General features: G+C 38.7%; 1 protein-coding gene across 1 annotated transcript in view; it reads left to right on the forward strand.

Moving 5' to 3' along the window:
• rcl1 (RNA terminal phosphate cyclase-like 1) overlaps window positions 1-16,215 on the forward strand; it is a 29,210-nt gene extending 12,995 nt beyond the window's left edge. The window contains exons 6-9 of the mRNA XM_072589112.1: window positions 2,109-2,234; window positions 3,628-3,784; window positions 7,299-7,402; window positions 11,637-16,215. Coding sequence (XP_072445213.1) covers window positions 2,109-2,234; window positions 3,628-3,784; window positions 7,299-7,402; window positions 11,637-11,784 — 535 coding nt within the window. The 3' untranslated portion in view covers window positions 11,785-16,215. The remainder of the gene's footprint in view (window positions 1-2,108; window positions 2,235-3,627; window positions 3,785-7,298; window positions 7,403-11,636) is intronic.
• Window positions 16,216-20,090: the final 3,875 nt, after the last annotated feature.

The raw sequence follows: 20,090 nt of genomic DNA on the forward strand, positions 1-20,090 counted from the left end.
ATGAAACCTTTATTAAACAAAAAGAAAACATAAAATATATCTCAAAAATAAAAGTTTGCAAGTTTCATGACAGACACTATAAAAAGACGCTGATGCATATTAACCTTAACCTCAGCAAAATCCCAAAACCTCTGTGAAGAGTCATCATGATCTCCCTGCTGAGAGCATTTGCTCAGACTTAGTCTGAGGAAGCTGTAACTGGCTTGTTTTGGGTGAATTTTCTTTGTATTCTCAAGATGGTTTTTCCCTTCATCTGATATGTCTCCCTGAGACACTTCTCCTCATGGTGGAGGGGATCAATGACCAGGTGGCACAGGTTTAAGAAAAGGGACAGGAGGTTTACAGGGGTGGAGGAAGGATTTTCTCACCCAGAGGGTATTGGGAATCTGGAGCTCATTGTCTCGAAGGCTGGTAGAAGCTGAAATGCTCATAATATTTAAGAAACATATAGATATATACTTGCAATGTCTAGGCTATGGGCCAAGTGCCGGATATTGGGATTACAATAGTTAGGTGTTTGGCGCAGGGTTGAAGGGCCTTTTTCTGTGCTGTAGACCTGTGGCTCTTGCTGTTTATGATGTATAATAAATAATCCAATAATCTACTTTTTAGTGATGTTAGTTAAGGCAATATATGTTGGCCAGGTACTGCAGGAATGTTTGCTGCTGGTCATCTGAAAGGCAACAGCTCCAAAAGTGCATTAATGGCCCAGTACTGTCGTATTGTTGACTAACAAACTACGGTATACTGATCTATGGGCTCAAATTTACAACCTTTGACTTTAGAAACGAGATGTGTTAGCAAGTTTTGAGAAGGTTTGTAACTCAGGTTGAGGTTCTGGATGTAAGTTTGCTCGCTGAGATGGAGGGTTCGTTTTCAGATGTTTCATTACCATACTAGGTAACATCATCAGTAAGTCATTGGTGAAACACTGGTGTTATGACCCGAGTTCTATTTGTGTTTTGGTTTCATTAGGTTGGTGGTGTCATTTCCTGTAGTGATGCCATTTCCTGCGGTTATGTAATTTGCTGTTCTTTTTCTCAGAGGGTGGTAAATGGGGTCCAAGTCGATGTGTTTGTTGATGCCATGCTTTTAGGATTTCTCGTACATGTCTCTGTTTGGCTTGTCCTAGGATGGATGTGTTGTCCCAGTCGAAGTGGTTTCCTTCCTCATCTGTATGTAATGCTGCAAGTGATACTGGGTCATGTCTTTTTGTGGCTAGTTGATGTTCATGTATCCTGGTGGCTAGTATTCTGCCTGTTCGTCCAATGTAGTGATTGTTACAGTTCTTGCAAGGTATTTTTAAATGATGTTTGTCTTGCTTGTTGTCTGTATGGGGTCTTTCAAGTTCATTAGCTGCTGTTTTATTGTGTTGGTGGTTTTGTGGGCTACCATGATGCCAAGAAGTCTGAGTAGTCTGGCAGTCATTTCTGAGATGTCTTTGATGGAGGGGAGAGTGGCTAGGGTTTCTGCATGTGTTTTGTCTGCATGTCTGTCATTGAACAAAAGCTGAATGCTATCAAATACTGAATGACAAATGCTGAAATAATTTGTTCCAAGTAATTCAGTTGTTTTTCCTCAGTGGTCTCCTATATGAGGTTTGTGGCACCCACTGCTTATAGTTAAATTAAATTCATTGCCAAGATTGATAGAAATTAAAATATCATAACATGGTTTATCGTCTCCCTTCCTGCTTCCTCTGTTCAAAAGCCCATTAAGGTTAGAAATGCATGGTTGTGTAATCCAAGGTAAGTAAAGGATCTTAAGGTTGTGTACTATTTCCAGAGTTGGGGTATATTTTCTAAAAAAGCCTGTGGCACTGCATTGTACAGCAGTGATATTGGGGGTGAGTTGTCCGCAAGACTCGAAGCAAGCAGAAAGGACAAAGAGAGCGACAATAGCATGAATACATCTAGCATTGTATGATACAGCTACACAATTTCACTTAGCTTACACTGTGATTGAACTATCCATTACAGTGGAGAAATTGATTAAGTTTACTGTGCAAAATGAATGAAAGTTTTGTTTAAAACTAATCTGTTCCATGAGTTGCTGTTTCCAGTCTATGTATTTGTACCTGTGTGACTTTCCTTTACTGAAAACTGCAGATACTCCGTCAGGGTGTCTCCACAGATGGCCAACAGGATTGTTGATTCGGCCAGAAGCATCTTGAACAAGTTCCTACCAGATATCTATATCTTCACTGATCACATGAAAGGAGCACATTCAGGAAAGTGAGTCTGACCTGGGCAACTCAAGGTCCACTTACTTTTATGTTAGAGTTCAAATATTTCAATAATCTTGAAATATATATGGTACAAAGCCAAATGAAATGCTCTGGTGAACACTCACCAGGATTGCAGTTGAAACTTCAAGCAAATAATTGTCCACATGCATGTTTTATTTTGCACAATGCAGCTTCAAGTTGCAGCCCAGCATTTTAAATTTAATACAGTGGGTTACCAGCTTTTCACGAACCCTGAATGGCACAATGAAGTACACAGATATGAACAGATGAATTTGCAGGCTACTCAATCCCTTGGGCCTGTTCTGTCAGTCAATGACATTTTAGCTGATCGGATTATTCCACATTCCTGCCATCTCCAATAACATTCACTTCATGCATACCAAGCTATTACCTAGGCCTTAAAGGTATTTAGGCTTTCCTTCAATTGCCCTTTGAGGGAGAAACCCACTGTTATTTTTACCGTACAGAAGGAGACAATCATCCCTGAATGGTTTGATTACTTAATGGCAATCTCCTTTCCCATATCCCAGCATATCGTTTCTGTCCAAATTATCATCCAATGCCCACTTAATTGTTTTTATTGAACCTGTCTCTACCACATTTACAGTTGGTGCGTTTCATCACCTGAACTAAGTAAGGTAAAGTTGCTATAGTCCCAGAGGACCATACCTGCTTGCATCTGAAAGGTGGTGATTTACCACAATGCTTAGGGAAAGTTGAGAAGTTTGGACCTTCATGATAACTTCAGCCAGTATTGGAATTGAACCCTTGTTATTGGCTCCACTCTGCATCACAAACCAGCCATCCAGCCAACTGAGCTAACCAACTCCTTATCTAATAGCTGCATGAAAAAGATTTTTCTCACATCACCCTTGCTTCATTTGTGCATCATTTTAATCTGTTCCCTTCTCTTTCCCAGTCTTTGATGGCAGTGTACTGTTGAAATGCCAGGCTGTTGTCTCTGTGCATTTAATGGTGATAGTTGGGGGAAGTTCAGCCAACTTGCCTGATGTTGGACACATGATTCTCTGTAGTGGAGTATAACTCAAATGTTTATGTTGGGATTCAAGCCTGGAACTGTTAAAGGAAATTTCTTGTCAACTTCACATATTGTTCTCTCAGAATGTTGTTAAAGAGATGCATATGTTGTTTGGTATGTGGAGAAATGTTGGGATTTGGGTGGAGACAAGCCCAGAAAGTTGAAGTAACTGAAAGTAGAATCAGTCTGTTATCATGTCACCACTCTGTGCTACATATAGCTACAGATTGTTTTATGCGACGAGGATTATACATTCTAAATACCATGGAAGTGCAGAGGTAGGATTGATAAACTCTGACTGTAGTAAGGGTTTCTTTTAACAACCGCATTTATGTTTTAGGTCACCAGGATTTGGCCTCTCTTTAGTGGCAGAAACAACAAATGGAACCTTTCTCAGTGCTGAACTAGTTTCAAACCCTCAAGGTCAAGGGTCACCAGTCCTTCCAGAAGACCTTGGCAAGAGCTGTGCAAAGCTTCTTTTAGAAGAAATCTACAGAGTGAGTATCTGCTAAACTATTTTGTGGTCTTTAATGGTAGGAAATTCAGAGCTGTTGCAATAGGGAGTGGAGCAGTGGTTGAGGGTGGAAGAAATTGGAGGCAGAAAAATGGGCTCTTACAATCCTTGTAGAGAAAGATCACTTAAGTAGATAGCTGAATTCCTGGTTATTGGCTTGCATCAGATTTTATGTTAGTGTAACAAATAAATTGAAAACAAAATTGTCGATATCAACTAGTAGAGAATGAATACTCGTAAACTATGGCGAGGAGTTTCTATAAACTACTGATTAAAAAAAATTTAGCACTACTGAAAATCCCCCACATCTTCTATATAAATAAAGCACAGTCTCCAGAGGGTCACAGTCTTTGTAAGAATCAGTTTACTTCACTCGCTGTATCCCAATTTTGTCAATTTCTAACACTGTGACTGTTGAAAAGTACTTAGATTTCAGAAAATTTTCAAATCGACTCCTAAAGTAAGACCCACTGTCAGTTTGTCCTTTGTGAACCCAGCTGTTTTCAGATGTGAACCTTTTGCATCTTGCTCTGTGAAATTTTAAGCTGTCTCTCCTTGGGCCCATGATGACCAGTCCATTCAGTCATCTTGTGGAGAACTCAATCAGATCACATGACCCTCTTAGTTCCTTCCCTATCCCAAACAACTTGTAAGACTATATGCTCATAACAGGTCCATATCAACTTTATAATTTCCTTCATGAAGAAAATAATATTTCCCAATAGGCAGCAAATCTCTTTCAGATCAAATGTACTTCAATTATTCTGCAATAAAATTGCATTTCAGAACGAGTACGCTACTCACTGGTTAAAGTTGAGTTGATCTTTGCTAGCATAAATTATTGCATTTTATTTGCTTTAATTTACAGACTTTATGTTGCTTTAATTTTCCATTTATGCTTGGCATAACCATTCCTAGCAAGATGGTCACTTACTGCCCATCCTTAGGTACCCTGAGAAAGAAACTCAATAGCTGAAGAACATATGAAATAATAGCAGAAGTAGACCATTTGGCCTTCTGTCGTTCAATAAGATCATGGCTAATCTATTTGTTTCGAATTCAACATTCTCATCTACTCATGACAGCTCTTGATTTTCTTGCCTAACAACAACATCCTTGCTTTTATCTAAGCAAAGCATTGCATATGTTGAAAATCTGGAATAAAAACAAAGTGCTGGGGCAACTCAGGTCTGGCAGCATCTGTGGAGAGAGAAACAGCCCCGAATCCAAAGATTCTTTGCAGCTGAAGGGGTACAAAGAGTGCTAATAATGGTAATGCAACACTTGAGTTGCAAAATAGTTGTAAATGATAGTTGCAGAAAGAAGAAAATGGGATTGCTGTGCTGAGGATTATTGACCTCCATGTTGAGCCCTGAAGGCTGTAAAATCCCCAAGCTGAAAATGAGATGCTGTTTCTACAGTTTGTGTTGAGCATTGCTTGAACGCTGCGCAGGCCTGAGATGGACATGTTGGCATGGGACTATGATAGTTTATTGAAATGGCAAGCACCTGGAAGGTTGTGGTCACTCATATGGACAAAGTGGAGGTGTTCCACAAGGAGGTCACCCTGTCTGTGTTTGGTCTCGCCAGTGCAAAAGGGAATACATAGTGAGCAGTGAATATAGTAGACTAATATGCAAGACGTGCCAGTAAAATGCTTTGCCTGGAAGGTGCATTTGTGACCTTGGACAGTAAGGAGTGAAGACATAAAAGGGCAAGTGTTGCACCATCCGTGATTGCATGAGAAGGTGCCATGTTAGTAGTGGGTTAGGGCAGTGTGAGGAGTGATGGAGCGGATCTTTTTATCACAGAGAACAATCCCAAACTCCAACTGAAGTGTCTTACTCTGCTGCCATCTTGGTCAGTAAGAACCTATTTCAGTCAACTTCAATAAATCTAGCTGTGTCTCTGACTGCCTGTCCCTGGATCCTTTTGTTGTTTGCTCCCCTGCTGATGCTGACTGCCTGCTTCTCTAGGTAATGCAGATTACTGTCATGCAGGTTTTACCTTATCTGCTCCTCTTGATTCATTTTTAAACAGAATTCAAATTAGTGCAATTTCCATCATGGACTTTGAACACACAATTAATAGCTCAGACCTCTGGTCACTAGTTCAGTTATCCAGCCACTTTACTAGTCCTGCTAACTGCATATTTGACATTTTTAGCTTTGAATTTTACGTGTTGCTATACCTGAAGAGTAATCCCTCCTATTTGGAAAGATTGAAAGGAAAATTAAGAAACTGGGTACATAGGTAGATAAGTATTAATGCAAGAATTTATAAGCTGTTTATATTGATTTCAATTCGCACCCCCAAATCTGCAGAATTGGGAGATTGTACTGTATAAAATAATATAGTTTGCGCTTACCTGGATTAGTTGCTGAAGACAGGATCAAATGCCTTTTATCATATTTTTAGGACTATTTTTTGTATTTAAATGCCTGGTACATTTAGTTTTGACAAATTTATAGCTAAGTTGCATTTGAGGTTTTTTGACCAATTGAGATACTCTTTCAAATATTCCTACTGTGTACTGCATGTATTGTTATACTTTCAAATGCTTCACAGCCATGCATGCAAGTTTGTGTTTTAGCTATTTTTCCTTCCAATAGGTGATACCTAGTTGGTCTGTATTAAACATTGCCTGTGATTATTCTGTTCGGCTCTAATTTCTGTCTGCTCCAATTCTGCTTATTCTCCTGGTATAATGTTTAACCAGTTTCTATACCAGATTTCTGTTGTAAGATAATGTTGAATCAGTCTAGTTTGACTTGTTAGGGCATATTTTAGTTGAGAATAGTGGAGATGTGTGCGTTTAGTTCATAAATATTTGAAACTATTTATAAAATTTGCATATATCATTGCACCACTTGTTGATTAATATGCTTGGAAGCACTTCAAAACACTCCTCTCCAATCACGTGCTGAAATCGCGAGAGCCAAATCTTGCAAATGACAGCAGCTTGATATAGGGCTTTGACCCTGCTCACTGAATTTTTCACCAAGTGCATGTGACTTTGAATCTTTTGCCTCAGCCTAACTAATTGAAAATGATCCTTCAAAATTTAACCTCCATCTCGGTACCATACCAGAATTGTTCTAATCAATAAGCTAGTTGAGAAATAGATACTGGTAGTATGCAGGGATGAGTGCATGTCCATTGCACTTTCTTGAATAGTGCCATTTATTCTCTTGCATTCAACTGCAAAGACCTCAATTTCACATTTCAATGCAAGTACATTATATCTGGCAGTGCAGCACTCCCTTAGTACAACACTGAAGTTTCAGCCTGGGTTCTACCACCCACTGAAACGTACGGAACCAGGAGGAAAAAAACATTCTTATCTGTGCCCTAGTAGAAATGCCTTTATTTTTAACATGATGTACACTCTCTCTGGAGTACTAGTAACTAACCCTTTTTGTGTCAGTTTGATTTCAATTTTCTGCCTGAGGTAAAGTTGGGCAGCTGTAACTTTGTATCTGATTTTGTTTTTGCAGGGTGGCTGTGTAGATTCTGTAAACCAGAGCTTGGCCTTACTGTACATGGCCCTTGGACAGCAGGATGTTTCAAAACTTCAGATTGGTTCGCTGTCGCCATACACGTAAGAGAGAGCCTCTGATGTACATAGAGTGCAAATGAATTGATTTCTCTAATTATCACTGATGTTTTGATTTTAAATGTCTTATTCAGTTTTTAAAAATGTTGCCATAACCGGTGATCTGAAGCTCAGGAACTCTGAACTGTCCTTTTTCAGTTATCACGGTACCGGTGCTGTTTCTTGAAGAGGTACAGTACTGTGATAACTGAAGAGTGGCAGTGCCATCACAAGATTGTTGAACTTGAAGTTTTCCTCATTTTTCACTTCTTTGTGAAGTTTAGGAAGCCATTTCCCAATGCCCCCCCAAACTCTGTGGCATGAATTAAGTTAAGTGAAATAAAACTGAATTGGGTAAAAGTCACAGGAATGGATCAGGTTGATTGCCATCCATCTTGCAGATTACTATTGTCACATGATTTGGTGTTAGTGCCCAGTGGGATGTACCTGTTTTGATTTCTGATAATCTTGTCGTTTGTTTTATTAATTTTTCTCCTTTCCCAGCTAGCTAATTAACTTTTTTTGCTTTTGATATTGATTCATATCTGTTTACCTCCTCTGTTCTTCCCTTTCCCCCTCATACATTTTCTTTCTCTCTCTCTCCAGCCATATCTGCTTGAAAGTAATTCACAATATTGGTAGCAGTGCTTTGCAAATTGCTCAGTAAGACTGATCCTGCTATATAACCCTAAGCTATTAAAGTAGGGGTCTTTGATGATAACACTCAATGCTGAGTTACATTATTGTGTCGTCAGGCCACTTTCCAGATGTTCAAGTGTATAATGTAGACCGACACTTCAATGTGTAATTTAGGGATTGCTATGTTGTCAGAGGTGCTGTTCATGTAACTGCTTCCATGAACAGCTAAGTTATTGTTTTGGTCATTATTACACCCTCAACCAACATCAGTAAAACTGATCAGCTGATCATTACCACTTTGCTGTTTGTGAGACCTTGCTGTGCACAAATTGGCTGCTGGATTTCTTACATTACAATATAGTCGTACTTTGAAAGTGAAGAAAAGTACAACTTATGAAAACTTTGGTTGTCTTTTTGCTATTAAATACACCATTATAACAGTGCTTTAATCATGGGGAGCAGTATGGATTAATTTCTCTTCAAAAATGTGATTTTTTTTTTTCATTATAAAAAGTTGTTTCCTACAGGTGCGGAAATAATGGTAAACTTATTAAGTAACAAAATATGCTACGTTAGTTTTATGAATCCAGTAAACACCTTGTCAAATCAGGTGGTTCCTGATATTTATAACATGATAAAGGAAATGGGTTTGCTAAGATTTTATTTTTGCAGCAAATACAGGTGATCTATTGTGCACTGCCCAAATAGGTGTTGACAGCAGACTGAATGTCAACTTTCAAAAAGACTTCGGTAAATATTTGACAGGTTAATAATTTTATGGGACTCTGGAATGGGCAGGGCCTCAGTAACAAATTGTACAGCTCTTCAAAAGAATCAGGACAAATGTAATGGGCTGAATGGCTACCTATTCTGCAAGAGTATTGTGATTCCTATTAGCTTAGTATGATTGTGAGAACATGCTGTATTTGAATTTGACATGACGTCAACGTTTTGTTAATGTTGCAGCAGAGAATAAATGATTGAATCTTCGGCAAAATGAACTGGCTAACCTTTTTTTAAATAAAAGCAAAAGTCCACTGTATAGAAACCCATTTTGTACTTCAACGTTAATCATTGACCATGAGTATGAATTCAATCATTGTGTATAAATATTGGTTTAGCATTTAGGAAAGGAGTAGTTCAATGTGTAAGTTACCCTAGATGAGAAGAATAAAGATGTATGATATATTTTTAAATTAATAAATATTTAAAATTCAATGGTTTGTCAAAAGTTTTATAGGGTATTTATTTATGCTTTTAATGTGCCTTATACATATTTTTAAAAATCTGCTTTCAAATCAGTTGCATTCTGCACCCCATTTGTCATTTTGGAGGAAGTAGCCATTTTCTGTTGACTTTCTTTTGGATCAGAAAGTTAAGCATTGAGTAATGCAAGGGCTCTTGCCTTTTTTTTGCTTCCTTTCATAGTAAAATTCAGAGTCCCAAACGTACAAGTCTGTTTTTTAGTGCAGAAATTAGTTATGCAATGTAAAATATTTTTATTTTACTTATGAAATTTATTCCTTATGCTGAATGGCAAACTTGTGAAGTTTTGAGCTAGATATGTCTTGGCAAATTCCCTTCTGCATGATTTCAGCAATGAAAAAAGAAACAGGAATTCACCTCTTCAAAGAGGGGAAGTCTCTGGTAAAATGTTTTGGAGTTACTGGGAAGGAAACCTATCCCCCAGGTGAGGACACCTCTATAAAGCAGCATGCCTTGAGGCTGTGTTTCTCCCATGTCTTATGTTACTGGTTGGTGAACCTCATGAATTAGCTTTGAATTCACATAACTGGCCTGTTACCCCACCCATCAATCCGAAGACAGACTGCCTCTTAGAGCGAAAGGGAAATCTCTACAGTTTTCCAGTTCTTTGTACTGGAAATGAGCATGGGAACACTTTGCAAACACCAGTGTGACATTTTACTGTATTTGGGTGACTCTAACCTCTCAGCTGGTGCCTAAACACCCTGTTGCTATTTCAATAGTTTGTCTCTGTCTGGAAAGAGTTTGGTGTCCACTTTTGTATTTGCTCCTTGAAACATTTATTGGCACCATTTTTCAGTTGTCTCCCCCCAGTTCTGATGCAGCATTGCACTGTGCAACTCAGATTCTGTCAATGCCTTTTTTAAAGTTCATAGTTCCGAGAAGGATCAAATGCTTTCTTTATTTTTCCCTCGGCATGTTCCCTTTCTATGCAGCTGCATTAAGTATCACATTGCATTTAATATTGATTCGAAGGGGCTACTAGAATTTTAGGGTATTGTTCCTCTTTTCTGTTCGTTCAGGAGATTAAATGGTTATTTATGAGGATTGCATCATCTCATGACTATAAATTCGGATTTTGCAGTAGAGGTACATGTTTTAAGCATGCTTGAACATGAGTGACAGTTCAGTCTATTTCACTTGTTCCCTGGATGTGTTCATTTAAGCCTCCAACTGAAGGGAAATTAACTGTGGGTTGGTAGCTCAGAACAAGGAAGATTTGGGGACTCTAAACTGAATAATGAGATCATGGCAGCTGCAGTTCCTGGGACAGTGACCTGATGGTAGCAGTATTCTGGATCCAAACATTGATGTTAAGCACCCCTGGTGTGTTGTGTAACTTGCTCTTCTGGAGACCTCTTAACAACATCTTGTAAAATCAGAGCAAGCTGTGAATCCCTAGGTGAGAGTTCCTGTAGTATTGGTTAGTTCAGTAAGTTTGATTTTAAAGGCATTGGGGAACAGAATGAGTTACAATATTGTGAATTGTTTTGCCCATGCAATGTATATTACTAACTTTCCTCAAATATTTTTTCATTGTGTCTCAATTTGAAACTGATACAAAAATATGCAAATGATGGGATGTCACTTTAACTTGTGCATTATGCAATATGACTGCCTGTAGATTTTGTTTCCCTTGCCACCCTTTGCAATCCTGTTTTTCCTAAGTGTACTCAGTGTGTTCTCCTAATTTTGATCAGTTTTAATGAAGGCTTTTACTTTGTATGCTGATGTATTTTATTGTTTGCCGGACATCTCTATTTTGCAGCAAACTTTCTTTTGTTTTTGCATAGATGATTTGAATATTTGAACAGATGTAATCTATTCTGACCTATAGTATTTTTGTTTTGAAGTAGTGTGTTTGCACCTTACTATTTCTTTGCTATTGGAACATTTTTTATTAGCACCTGCCACAAGTTGTCCTCATGGCGATTTTATTTGTTTTTCGACCACAGATAACTCAGATGGGTTTGGTTTTATTCTATGAACTCATTTTGGCATTTACAACTAATTGCTATAAAATGCATTAATTACACCTTTCGGTAGCTATTTCTATTGAATTGAATGAACATAACTTTTCACAATAATTTATTTAGTATATTTATAAAAAGTAATAGAAGCTGAAAGTTTAAGGGGATTTTACTTTAATACTGAATGTTGTAGTTTCTCTTATTTAGTGCGCAGATCTTATTGCTGTGATTTGCATTTGTGTAATCTAGAAAGTGTTTGTTCTGAGAGCATGATATCTGTTAGGTATTTTAAATGAAATAATGAAATGGTAGTTATACTGCATTTTGCATTTCCTGAAACTGTGTACTATTTTTATTTTTTAAAGGATTGAGTTTCTGCGGCATCTGAAAAGTTACTTCCGAATAATCTTCAAAATTGAAGCCCAGCCCATGGAAGAACAGAAAGGTGGAGATAAAGTGTTAATGACTTGCATTGGTGTTGGCTTTTCTAACATCAACAAGACCGTCACATAGGAAGACTACTGTTGCATCTGAATGTGTTTGGCATCGTTCATTGTCTATCTAAAACTTCCCTCAAAAAATTGTATCTTTGGAATTTTTGCATGAAAACCGATATTTCACAAGGACACACCATTTATAATCTAAAACTTACATTCTTTTGTCATTTGGCTAATACTGAAAGTGAGTGCTCAATGCAAGTTTATTGGTGTCCAGGAAGAAACCAATGTTTCTAACATAGAAATTAATCAACTTCAGTCTTGAACATACTGAATGACTGCATTCTGGTGCAGAGAATTGCAAAACTTTACCACTCCCTCTGAAAAAAAAAGTTCCTCGTCTCACTCCTAAGGGCCTGTCCCTTGTTCTGAGCCTCTATTTGCTGGTTCTACGTCCCCCTCAGCCACAGAAGCATCCTTCTGCATCAACCATGTCAGTCCTTGTAAGGATTATGTTTGAATGAGAGCACCTATTATTCTAAACCACAGAGAATATAGGCTTATTCTACTGAATCAATGACAATTTGTCAATTTCAGGAATTAGTTTGATGAGCCTTTGCACTCCCTCTATGGCAAGTATCTATCTCCTTCAGTGAGGAGACCAAACAATGATTCAGCTGTGATCTAGTTAAGGCTGTAAGTAATTGCAAAAGGACTTATTTACTCATGTACACAAACTTCCACAGTCCAAAGATGTGCAGGTCAGGTGAATTGGCCATGCTAAATTGTCCCTAGTGTTAGGTAAGGGGTAAATGTATGGGTATGGGTGGGTTGCACTTTGGGTCGGTGTGGACCTGTTGGGCCGAAGGGCTTGTTGCCACACTGTAAAGTAATCTAATCTAATCTAAACATATCTGTCCCTTTGAAGTTGGATATTTCCCAGCTGTTTTCTAATAAGAAATACATTATTTTTCTTACCAAACTGGATAACCCCAGTTTTTCCACATTGTATTTTATATGCCAAGTAATGCCCACTCCTTATTTTTGTTATCTACTAACTTGAAATATTACATTTAGTCCTGATATCCAAATCATGGATAAACATTGTAAATAGCCATGCCAAGCACTGATCTTTGCAGTACCACAGAACCTGAAAAAGAACCATTTATTCCTACACATTGTTCCTATCTGTGACCAGTTCTCACTCTGTGCCAGTATATTCCTCCCCTCCTGTGGGCTCTAATCTTGTTTCCCTAGGTCTTGTTTGAAACCTTACCATAAGTATTCTGAAAATCTAAACATACCATATCTCTTTCCGCACCTCCTATCTCTCCCCCCCCCCCGCCCCCCCCCGCCCCCATATGTATTCTGTTGCTTACATCCTCAAACTCCCAACATGTATGTCAAATGTGATTTCCTGTTCATCAATTTGTGTTGACTCCACCCAATTTTGTGTTCTGTTTTTGCATTCTTGTAGATTATCTCATTTTCTTTTCTTATGTTAGGCCAAAGGATTTAGTTTACTGTTTTCTCCCTCCTTTATTGAGTAGTGGGGTTATATTTGCCAACTTTCAATCTGCAGGGATGGACCAATCCAGAATATATAGAATTTTCTAATATCTCTGTAGCCACATTTTCAGCAATATGCTGTAAATCTTTAGATTTAGGAAATGTATGTGCTTTAAGTCCCATTAATATATCTGATATTGTGTTATTTTTAATTAAAATCTTGCAGTTTCTTGTTTACACATTACTGGACTCTCCATTATCTTTGGGAGGTGTTTAGTGTTTGTTTAGTTTCTCTCCAATTAAATTATTCCTTTTTATAACTTCCGAGCTTACCTGCAATGGACCCACAATTGGCTGATCTTTTCCAGTTTGCAATTTACAAATTGTTTATACAGTTGTCGCTATTTTTTCCAATTTTATTTTCCCTTTCTTGGCGTCCATTTGGAACTCTAACATCCTCCTAATTCTCAGGCTTACGAATATTTGGCAACAGTATAGACTTTTTCCTTTGATCTAAAACAAACCTTAATTTCTTTTGTTGGCCTAGGTTTGGACATTTTCATTGTTGGGTTTTTGTGCTTTACAAGAATGTATTTTTGTAAAGTGCATGTTCATTCTTTAATTGTTGGCTATCACCTGCCTGCTATCATACATTTTAAATGTAGTTTCCCAATCCACTATAGTCAACTTGTCCCTCTCAGCTTCATGATTTCCTTCATTTAGATTAGAGATTCTCATTTCTGACTGAACTACATCAGTTTCATTTCAATGTAAAATCTAGCATAAAATCAGTTTTTCCAGGCTGTCTTAAATTTGAACCTTTTTTTATGTCCCTTGTACTCTACACTAGATTTGAAATGTGCGTTATCTTTTTACAGTACATTTTCCAGCCCTCAAATACAGCAAAGAAGTGAACTGTTAATTCTTAGAGGAATCTTTTTTGCATGATTCTGCAGCAGTCTGGCCAAGAGAATAACTGGGCATTCCCCTGTCCTGTGCCACCCACAACCCAGTCATTAGATCATTGAGTTACTGGTTCACCTGCTTCTGTCCCTTCCCAGCAAATAGGAGGAGTTCACAATGGGGAGATTCCATTGTCTAAAACGTCACTGAACTTTAGGTATGCAAACCTCCAATTTTAAATAGTTGATCATTGTAGTTTTGGCTCAGCTTGAGCATTGTTGCCTCTGAATCAAAAGGCTTTTGATTTCAAACCCCATTCCAGAGACTTGATTTCACAATTTAGACAGGCATTTTGATACTGTACTGATTGAGTGCTGCACTCTTGGAGATACTGTCTTTCGGATAAGACATTAAACGAAGACCTATCTCCTTCAATGTCTTCTGTCTTCCAACTCGGCCCCGACTCACTCAAACCTCAAGAAAGATACCATGCCAATTTTGAATAAGAGCAAAGAATGTCCTTTGGTGCATAAATATGTGCCAACTAATGTTATGTGATCATTCTCTCTTTGCTGTTTTGGGGAGTAGCTTGCTGCCTGCAAATTGGGTGTTTTATTTCCAGGTGTTAGAAAAATCATTGCTGTTCAGAGATTGCTGTAAACACCTTCTGTGACATCCTGTAGAAATGGGTAGGGACAGGAATAGGCCAGTCAATCCTTCCAACATGTTTGCAGTTCAATTAAATCAAGGCTGACCTTTACTTCGTTTTTACTCTCCTTATTTCTGCATGCTTTAATATCCTTACCGAACAAAAATCTTACCTGTTTCAACTGATCTAACTGATGCTGTTTGTTTGGATGTGTTGCAGATGTACACTACTCTGTGAAAATGTGTTAACAGATCATTTCTGAATGATCCTAGATTAGAGTGGTGCTGGAAAAGCACAGTAGATCAGGCAGCATCCGAGGAGCAGGAAAATCGACGTTTTAGGCAAAAGCCCTTCATCAGGAATATTCTTTTGCCCAAAACGTCGATTTTCCTGCTCCTCAGATACTGCCTGAACTGCCGTGCTTTTCCAGCACCACTCTAATCTAGAATTTGGTTTCCAGCATCTGCAGGCATTGTTTTTACCGTCATTTCTGAATGACTCAGCTCTGATTCAAGATTATGCCCTTTTTTTGTATGTGATCCTCCTATAAGGGTAAATAATTTCTCTCGTTGTCCCTTTTAAATCCTTTATCTTAAACACTTAGATTACTCCTTGTCGGAGAAATTTGCCCAATAGGTTAGAGATCACAAAACATAGCTCGAAGTGAAATTGACCAACAGTTTATTGCAAGTGATATCACTGGAGGAGAAAACAGACTAGCTGACACAGAACTGACAGTCTGCACAGAGAATTTGATTTCTCTTCGTGATATCGCTTGCAATAAACTATTTGTCAGTTTCACTTCGAGCTGTGTTTTGTGATCACTAACCTGTTGGGCAAATTTCTCTGGCACTCCTTAAACTATTATACTCAATACAAATCTATTCAACCTCTGCTCATAAATTAAATTTTGGAAACATTCTGGTGAGTCTTCAAATGCTTTTTTAGGCCATTGTATTCTGACTGGGATGCAGTGTCCAGTATTGGATATAGTCTGACATAATGTTGAGCCACAGCCTTATGCAAATGTAGATGCAGTATTCAGGATTGAACACAGCATTCAAGATAAGGTCTAAACAGAACTTTATGCAAGTGCAACATAACTTCTAGCCCTCATGAAAGGATGTGTGAAGGATGCTACATGAATTTTAAGTTACATATTGCTTTTGTGCGACTTGATTTTTTGAAAAATGTTCTTTGCGATTATATTAAAGATAGTTCAACACAAGGTAATACTTTTTGGGAAAAGAACCTTCTTAAAGTTGCTATTCATTCGTGTGAATGACCATGTTCTAATGGTTTGTCACTTGTGTACTTTTTTAATAATACAGAAGTTAGATTTTAATACTTTCTTCATTTTAGTCAGTGTTGTTGCATTTATACTGTTCATTGTTAAAGTGCCATTTTATAGTAAAATGCCTGTAATAAAATCCCCAACTTCAATTAGTGAATGGTGTGAATTCTTACCTACGTAAAGCTTTTGACTAAAATGACAAAAGTGGTATTATTTCTGACAAGGTCATGCTTATTTTTCTAAACTCTAGAATGTGTGCCCATTTGACTCAGCCTCTCATAGGATAACCTTCATGCCAGAGTTGATCTCATGAAACTAAAATGCGCTTCAAGAGTGTGTTCAGTATTTAACACAGATTTCCTTTTTTTTCCTTTTTGTAATTATTTCCCTTTTGCTATAGTGCATATTTGATTACAAGTTCCTAGAAAGAACTTGAATTATGGTTCTAATGGTGATAATGCTTAAGATACAAAAACTGTATAATTGTGTTGATCCATTCTAAACTTTATGTTCAGTTCATCATGTACTTTTCCTAAATTAAGTTTATTTTTCTGTTTATGATTGAGGGAACTGGTTAGAGGGCCTGAATGGCCAACTCTTGTTTCTGTGTTTCAATTTAAAATGTTGATTGTGTTGAACAATTCAAATACATGCTTCCATTTAAATCTAAAGTGCTACTTTTGATTCACTAGAAGCTTCTCACTTTGAGTCAGAAGAGCATGATTTCAAATTCCATTCTAGAGACTTGATTGTGTTATCTAAGATAATAAATACTGAGTGTGTGTTGCTGGAAAATCACAGAAGGAGCAGGAAAATCGACGTTTTGGGTCGGAGCCTTTCATCAGAAATGCTCATTCCTGATGAAGGGCTCCAGCCCAAAACGATGATTTTCCTGCTGTTCAGATACTGCCTGACCTGCTGTGCTTTTCCAGCAACACACACACAACTCTGATCTCCAGTATCTGCAGACCTCACTGTTTCCTAATAGGTGCTGAGGATGAACTGCATTGTTCAATGTGCTGTGTTTCAGAGGACTACGGATGCTAGCAATCTGATACACGGAAAAACTCAGCAGGCCTGGTAGCATCTGTGGAAAGTGAAACAGTTAATGTTTCCAGTCCAGGGACCCTTCAATCAGAACTCCGAATTCTTCCTGTTGTCCTAGCTAGAATTCAATCCTCAGATAACCCTTAGCACTAATGGCTATTATCACAGTTATTTGTGGGTCCTTTTATGTGCAAATTAACTGCTGCATTTTCTTTATTACAATATTGCAACATGTACCATTGGCTACAAACCACTAACACTTTTTAAATTCAAGTTCTTTTCTAGTTTTTTAAACGATCCAATTATTTTATTTGTGGTCTAATCTCTTTTCCTGAACATTCAGTGTTTACCATTCTATGTAACATTCAAATTCCTTTTTAAAAATTCATGTTTTACTTTGAACTCATTTTCCCCAATTTGTATTTAGCTGTAATCTTCAATAAATTAAGATCCATATTCATTAATTTATATTTTGACATCAATTTAATTGTCTTGTTTATCTAATCAAATTGAATTAAGGTTTAAATTCAAAATCAGTTTCTAAATTGTTCTACTTGATTGTCTCAACGCACTTATTTTGCTTTTCTAATTGAATCCATGATCAAGACCAAAAAACAATAACAAGCAGGAAGCCTACTCTGCCATTCAACAGATTGTGGCTGATCTGATATTCCTAACATTCACTTTCCTGCCCTTTCCCCATAACCCTACAATCAAGAATTGTATCTATCTCAATCCTAAATATGGATATGAACTTTGCCCCCCACAACTGTCTGTGGTAAGGAGATCTGAAGACGCTCAATCATCTGAGGGAAGAAATTCCTCATCTCGGTCTTCAATCGGCACCTCTTTATTCTGCAACTATGCTACCTGGTCCTTGACTCTCCTATGAGGAGAAACATGCTCTCAGCATTTATCCTGTCAAATCCCTGAAAAATCCTGTATGTTTCAATAAAGTTCACCTGATTCTTCCAAGCTATAGTGAATAGAGTCCCAACCTACCTAGTATTTGCTCATCAGACAATTCCTCCAAACCAGCCATCATCCTACAGAACCTTTAAATTGCCTCCAATACAATGATATCTTTCCTTAAATAAGGGAAACAAAGCTGCACTCGGTTTTCCAGATCTATCCTCACCAGCTCCTTGTTCAGTTGCAGTAAGACTTTTATACTCCAATCCCGGTAAAATAAAGGCCAACATTCCATTAGCCTTCCTGATTGCCTGCTGCCTTGATGTGCTCGATTTCTGTGGTTTGTACATGACTTCCCCCAAGTCTCTCTTTGTGGTGCAGCTTTCTGCAGATTTTGCCTATTAAATAATATTCTGATCTTGAATGAATTAACTTTACTGTCATGTACTAAAATGAGTGCCATGATAAGTTTATAAGTTGCCACTTATAGTGCCATCCTAGTACAAGGTACCTCGGTACAGCATTACAGATTAGTTAGTGTAGCAATGTCGCCAACACAGTGCTATCTTTGGTACAGCGTACCGAGGTGTATTCGGTAGTTGCAAAATAGAAATGAAAACTATGTTACATTACAGTTATACACAGCGTGGGTCATAAAATAAATTAGAAAGACAACCATTGCAGTCTCTCTCCAAGGGGTCTCTGCAGCAGACCAGCACAGGAGGCACCCATATGGTCTGACCGCTGGCTGCTGCCATGCTTCGGTCTGGATCATTGATCCTGCTTTGCAGTGAGCCACTGGTTGCTGGCTTTGGGCCGCCGACCTCGTCCATCCAAAATGAACCATTTCCCTTTTTTTCCATATTATACTCCATTTGCCCACCTACTTAACCTATCAGCATCTTTCTGTAAACTATTTGTACCCCTTTCACAGCATGCGTTTCCCACTATTTTTGTCATCTACAAATTTAGTTACAGTACATTCACCTCCTTCCTCCAAGTCCTTGCTATTGTATATAGTTGTGGTTCTAGAACTGATACCTGTGAAACCCCACTTGTTACAGATCACTGACCTGAAAAATAACTTTCATTATTCGATTCATTATCTTATTTTTAAAATTCAAAAGGTATTTTTTGGTTAAATCGTGTCCTCGCAAACGTACACCATAAAGTTAATTTCAATTTAGTGTTAGAATATTCATTAGATGTTAAATGTGGAGATCAGAAAATAATCAGTTTGTGAGATGTACTGGGGTTTGTACAAAGAAGAAAGAAAGTTTACAGCCCAGGAACAGGCCCTTTGACCCTTCAAACCTGAACCAATCCAAATGTACTCGGAGAAAGTGAGGACTGCAGATGCTGGCGATCAGAGCTGAAAAATGTGTTACTGGCAAAGCGCAGCAGGTCAGGCCGCATCCAAGGAGCAGGAGAATCGACATTTCGGGCATAAGCCCTTCTTCAGGAGTGGAAGGCTGGGTGTTGTGAGGGTGAGAGGTTGGAGGGGTTGAGGCGGTTAATGTCACGGCGGCAGTTAGCTATGAAGAGATTGAGGGTGGGTAAGAGGCCAGCACAGGGTGTCCAGGTGGATCGGGTGTGTTGGAGGCGGGAGAAAGGGTCGTCAGAGGGTGGGCGAGAATCCTAGTTGAAGAAGTAGGTTTGGAGGCGAAGGCGGCAGAAGAATTGTTCGATGTCTCGCCACGTGTTGAACTCGTTAATCCGGGAGCACGGGGATGAAGATGAGGCCTCTGCTGAGGACTGATCTTTCATCCTCAGAGAGGGGGAGGTCTGGAGGGATGGTGAAAATACGGCAGGCATGGGAGCTAGGACCTAGTGTGGGGCAAGAGCTGGGAGTGGGGGCGGGGTTAGGCCTGTGGGTGGAGTTGGGTGTGGGGGCAGTGTTAGGTGTGGGGTTGGAGATCGGCGCAGAGGCGGAGACGCATGCGGCGTGGCAACTCTCGGGGCGGAAGTGGTTGCGGCGAATGCAGAAACGATGTTATTCTCGGTGGCTGTGGACCCCGCGGAGGCCGCGAATCTGTCGGCGATGGTCTTCCTGGCGACCGTGGAGGCG

This window comes from Chiloscyllium punctatum, chromosome 2 (genome assembly GCF_047496795.1).
Source record: "Chiloscyllium punctatum isolate Juve2018m chromosome 2, sChiPun1.3, whole genome shotgun sequence".
Taxonomy (NCBI): Eukaryota; Metazoa; Chordata; class Chondrichthyes; order Orectolobiformes; family Hemiscylliidae; genus Chiloscyllium; species Chiloscyllium punctatum.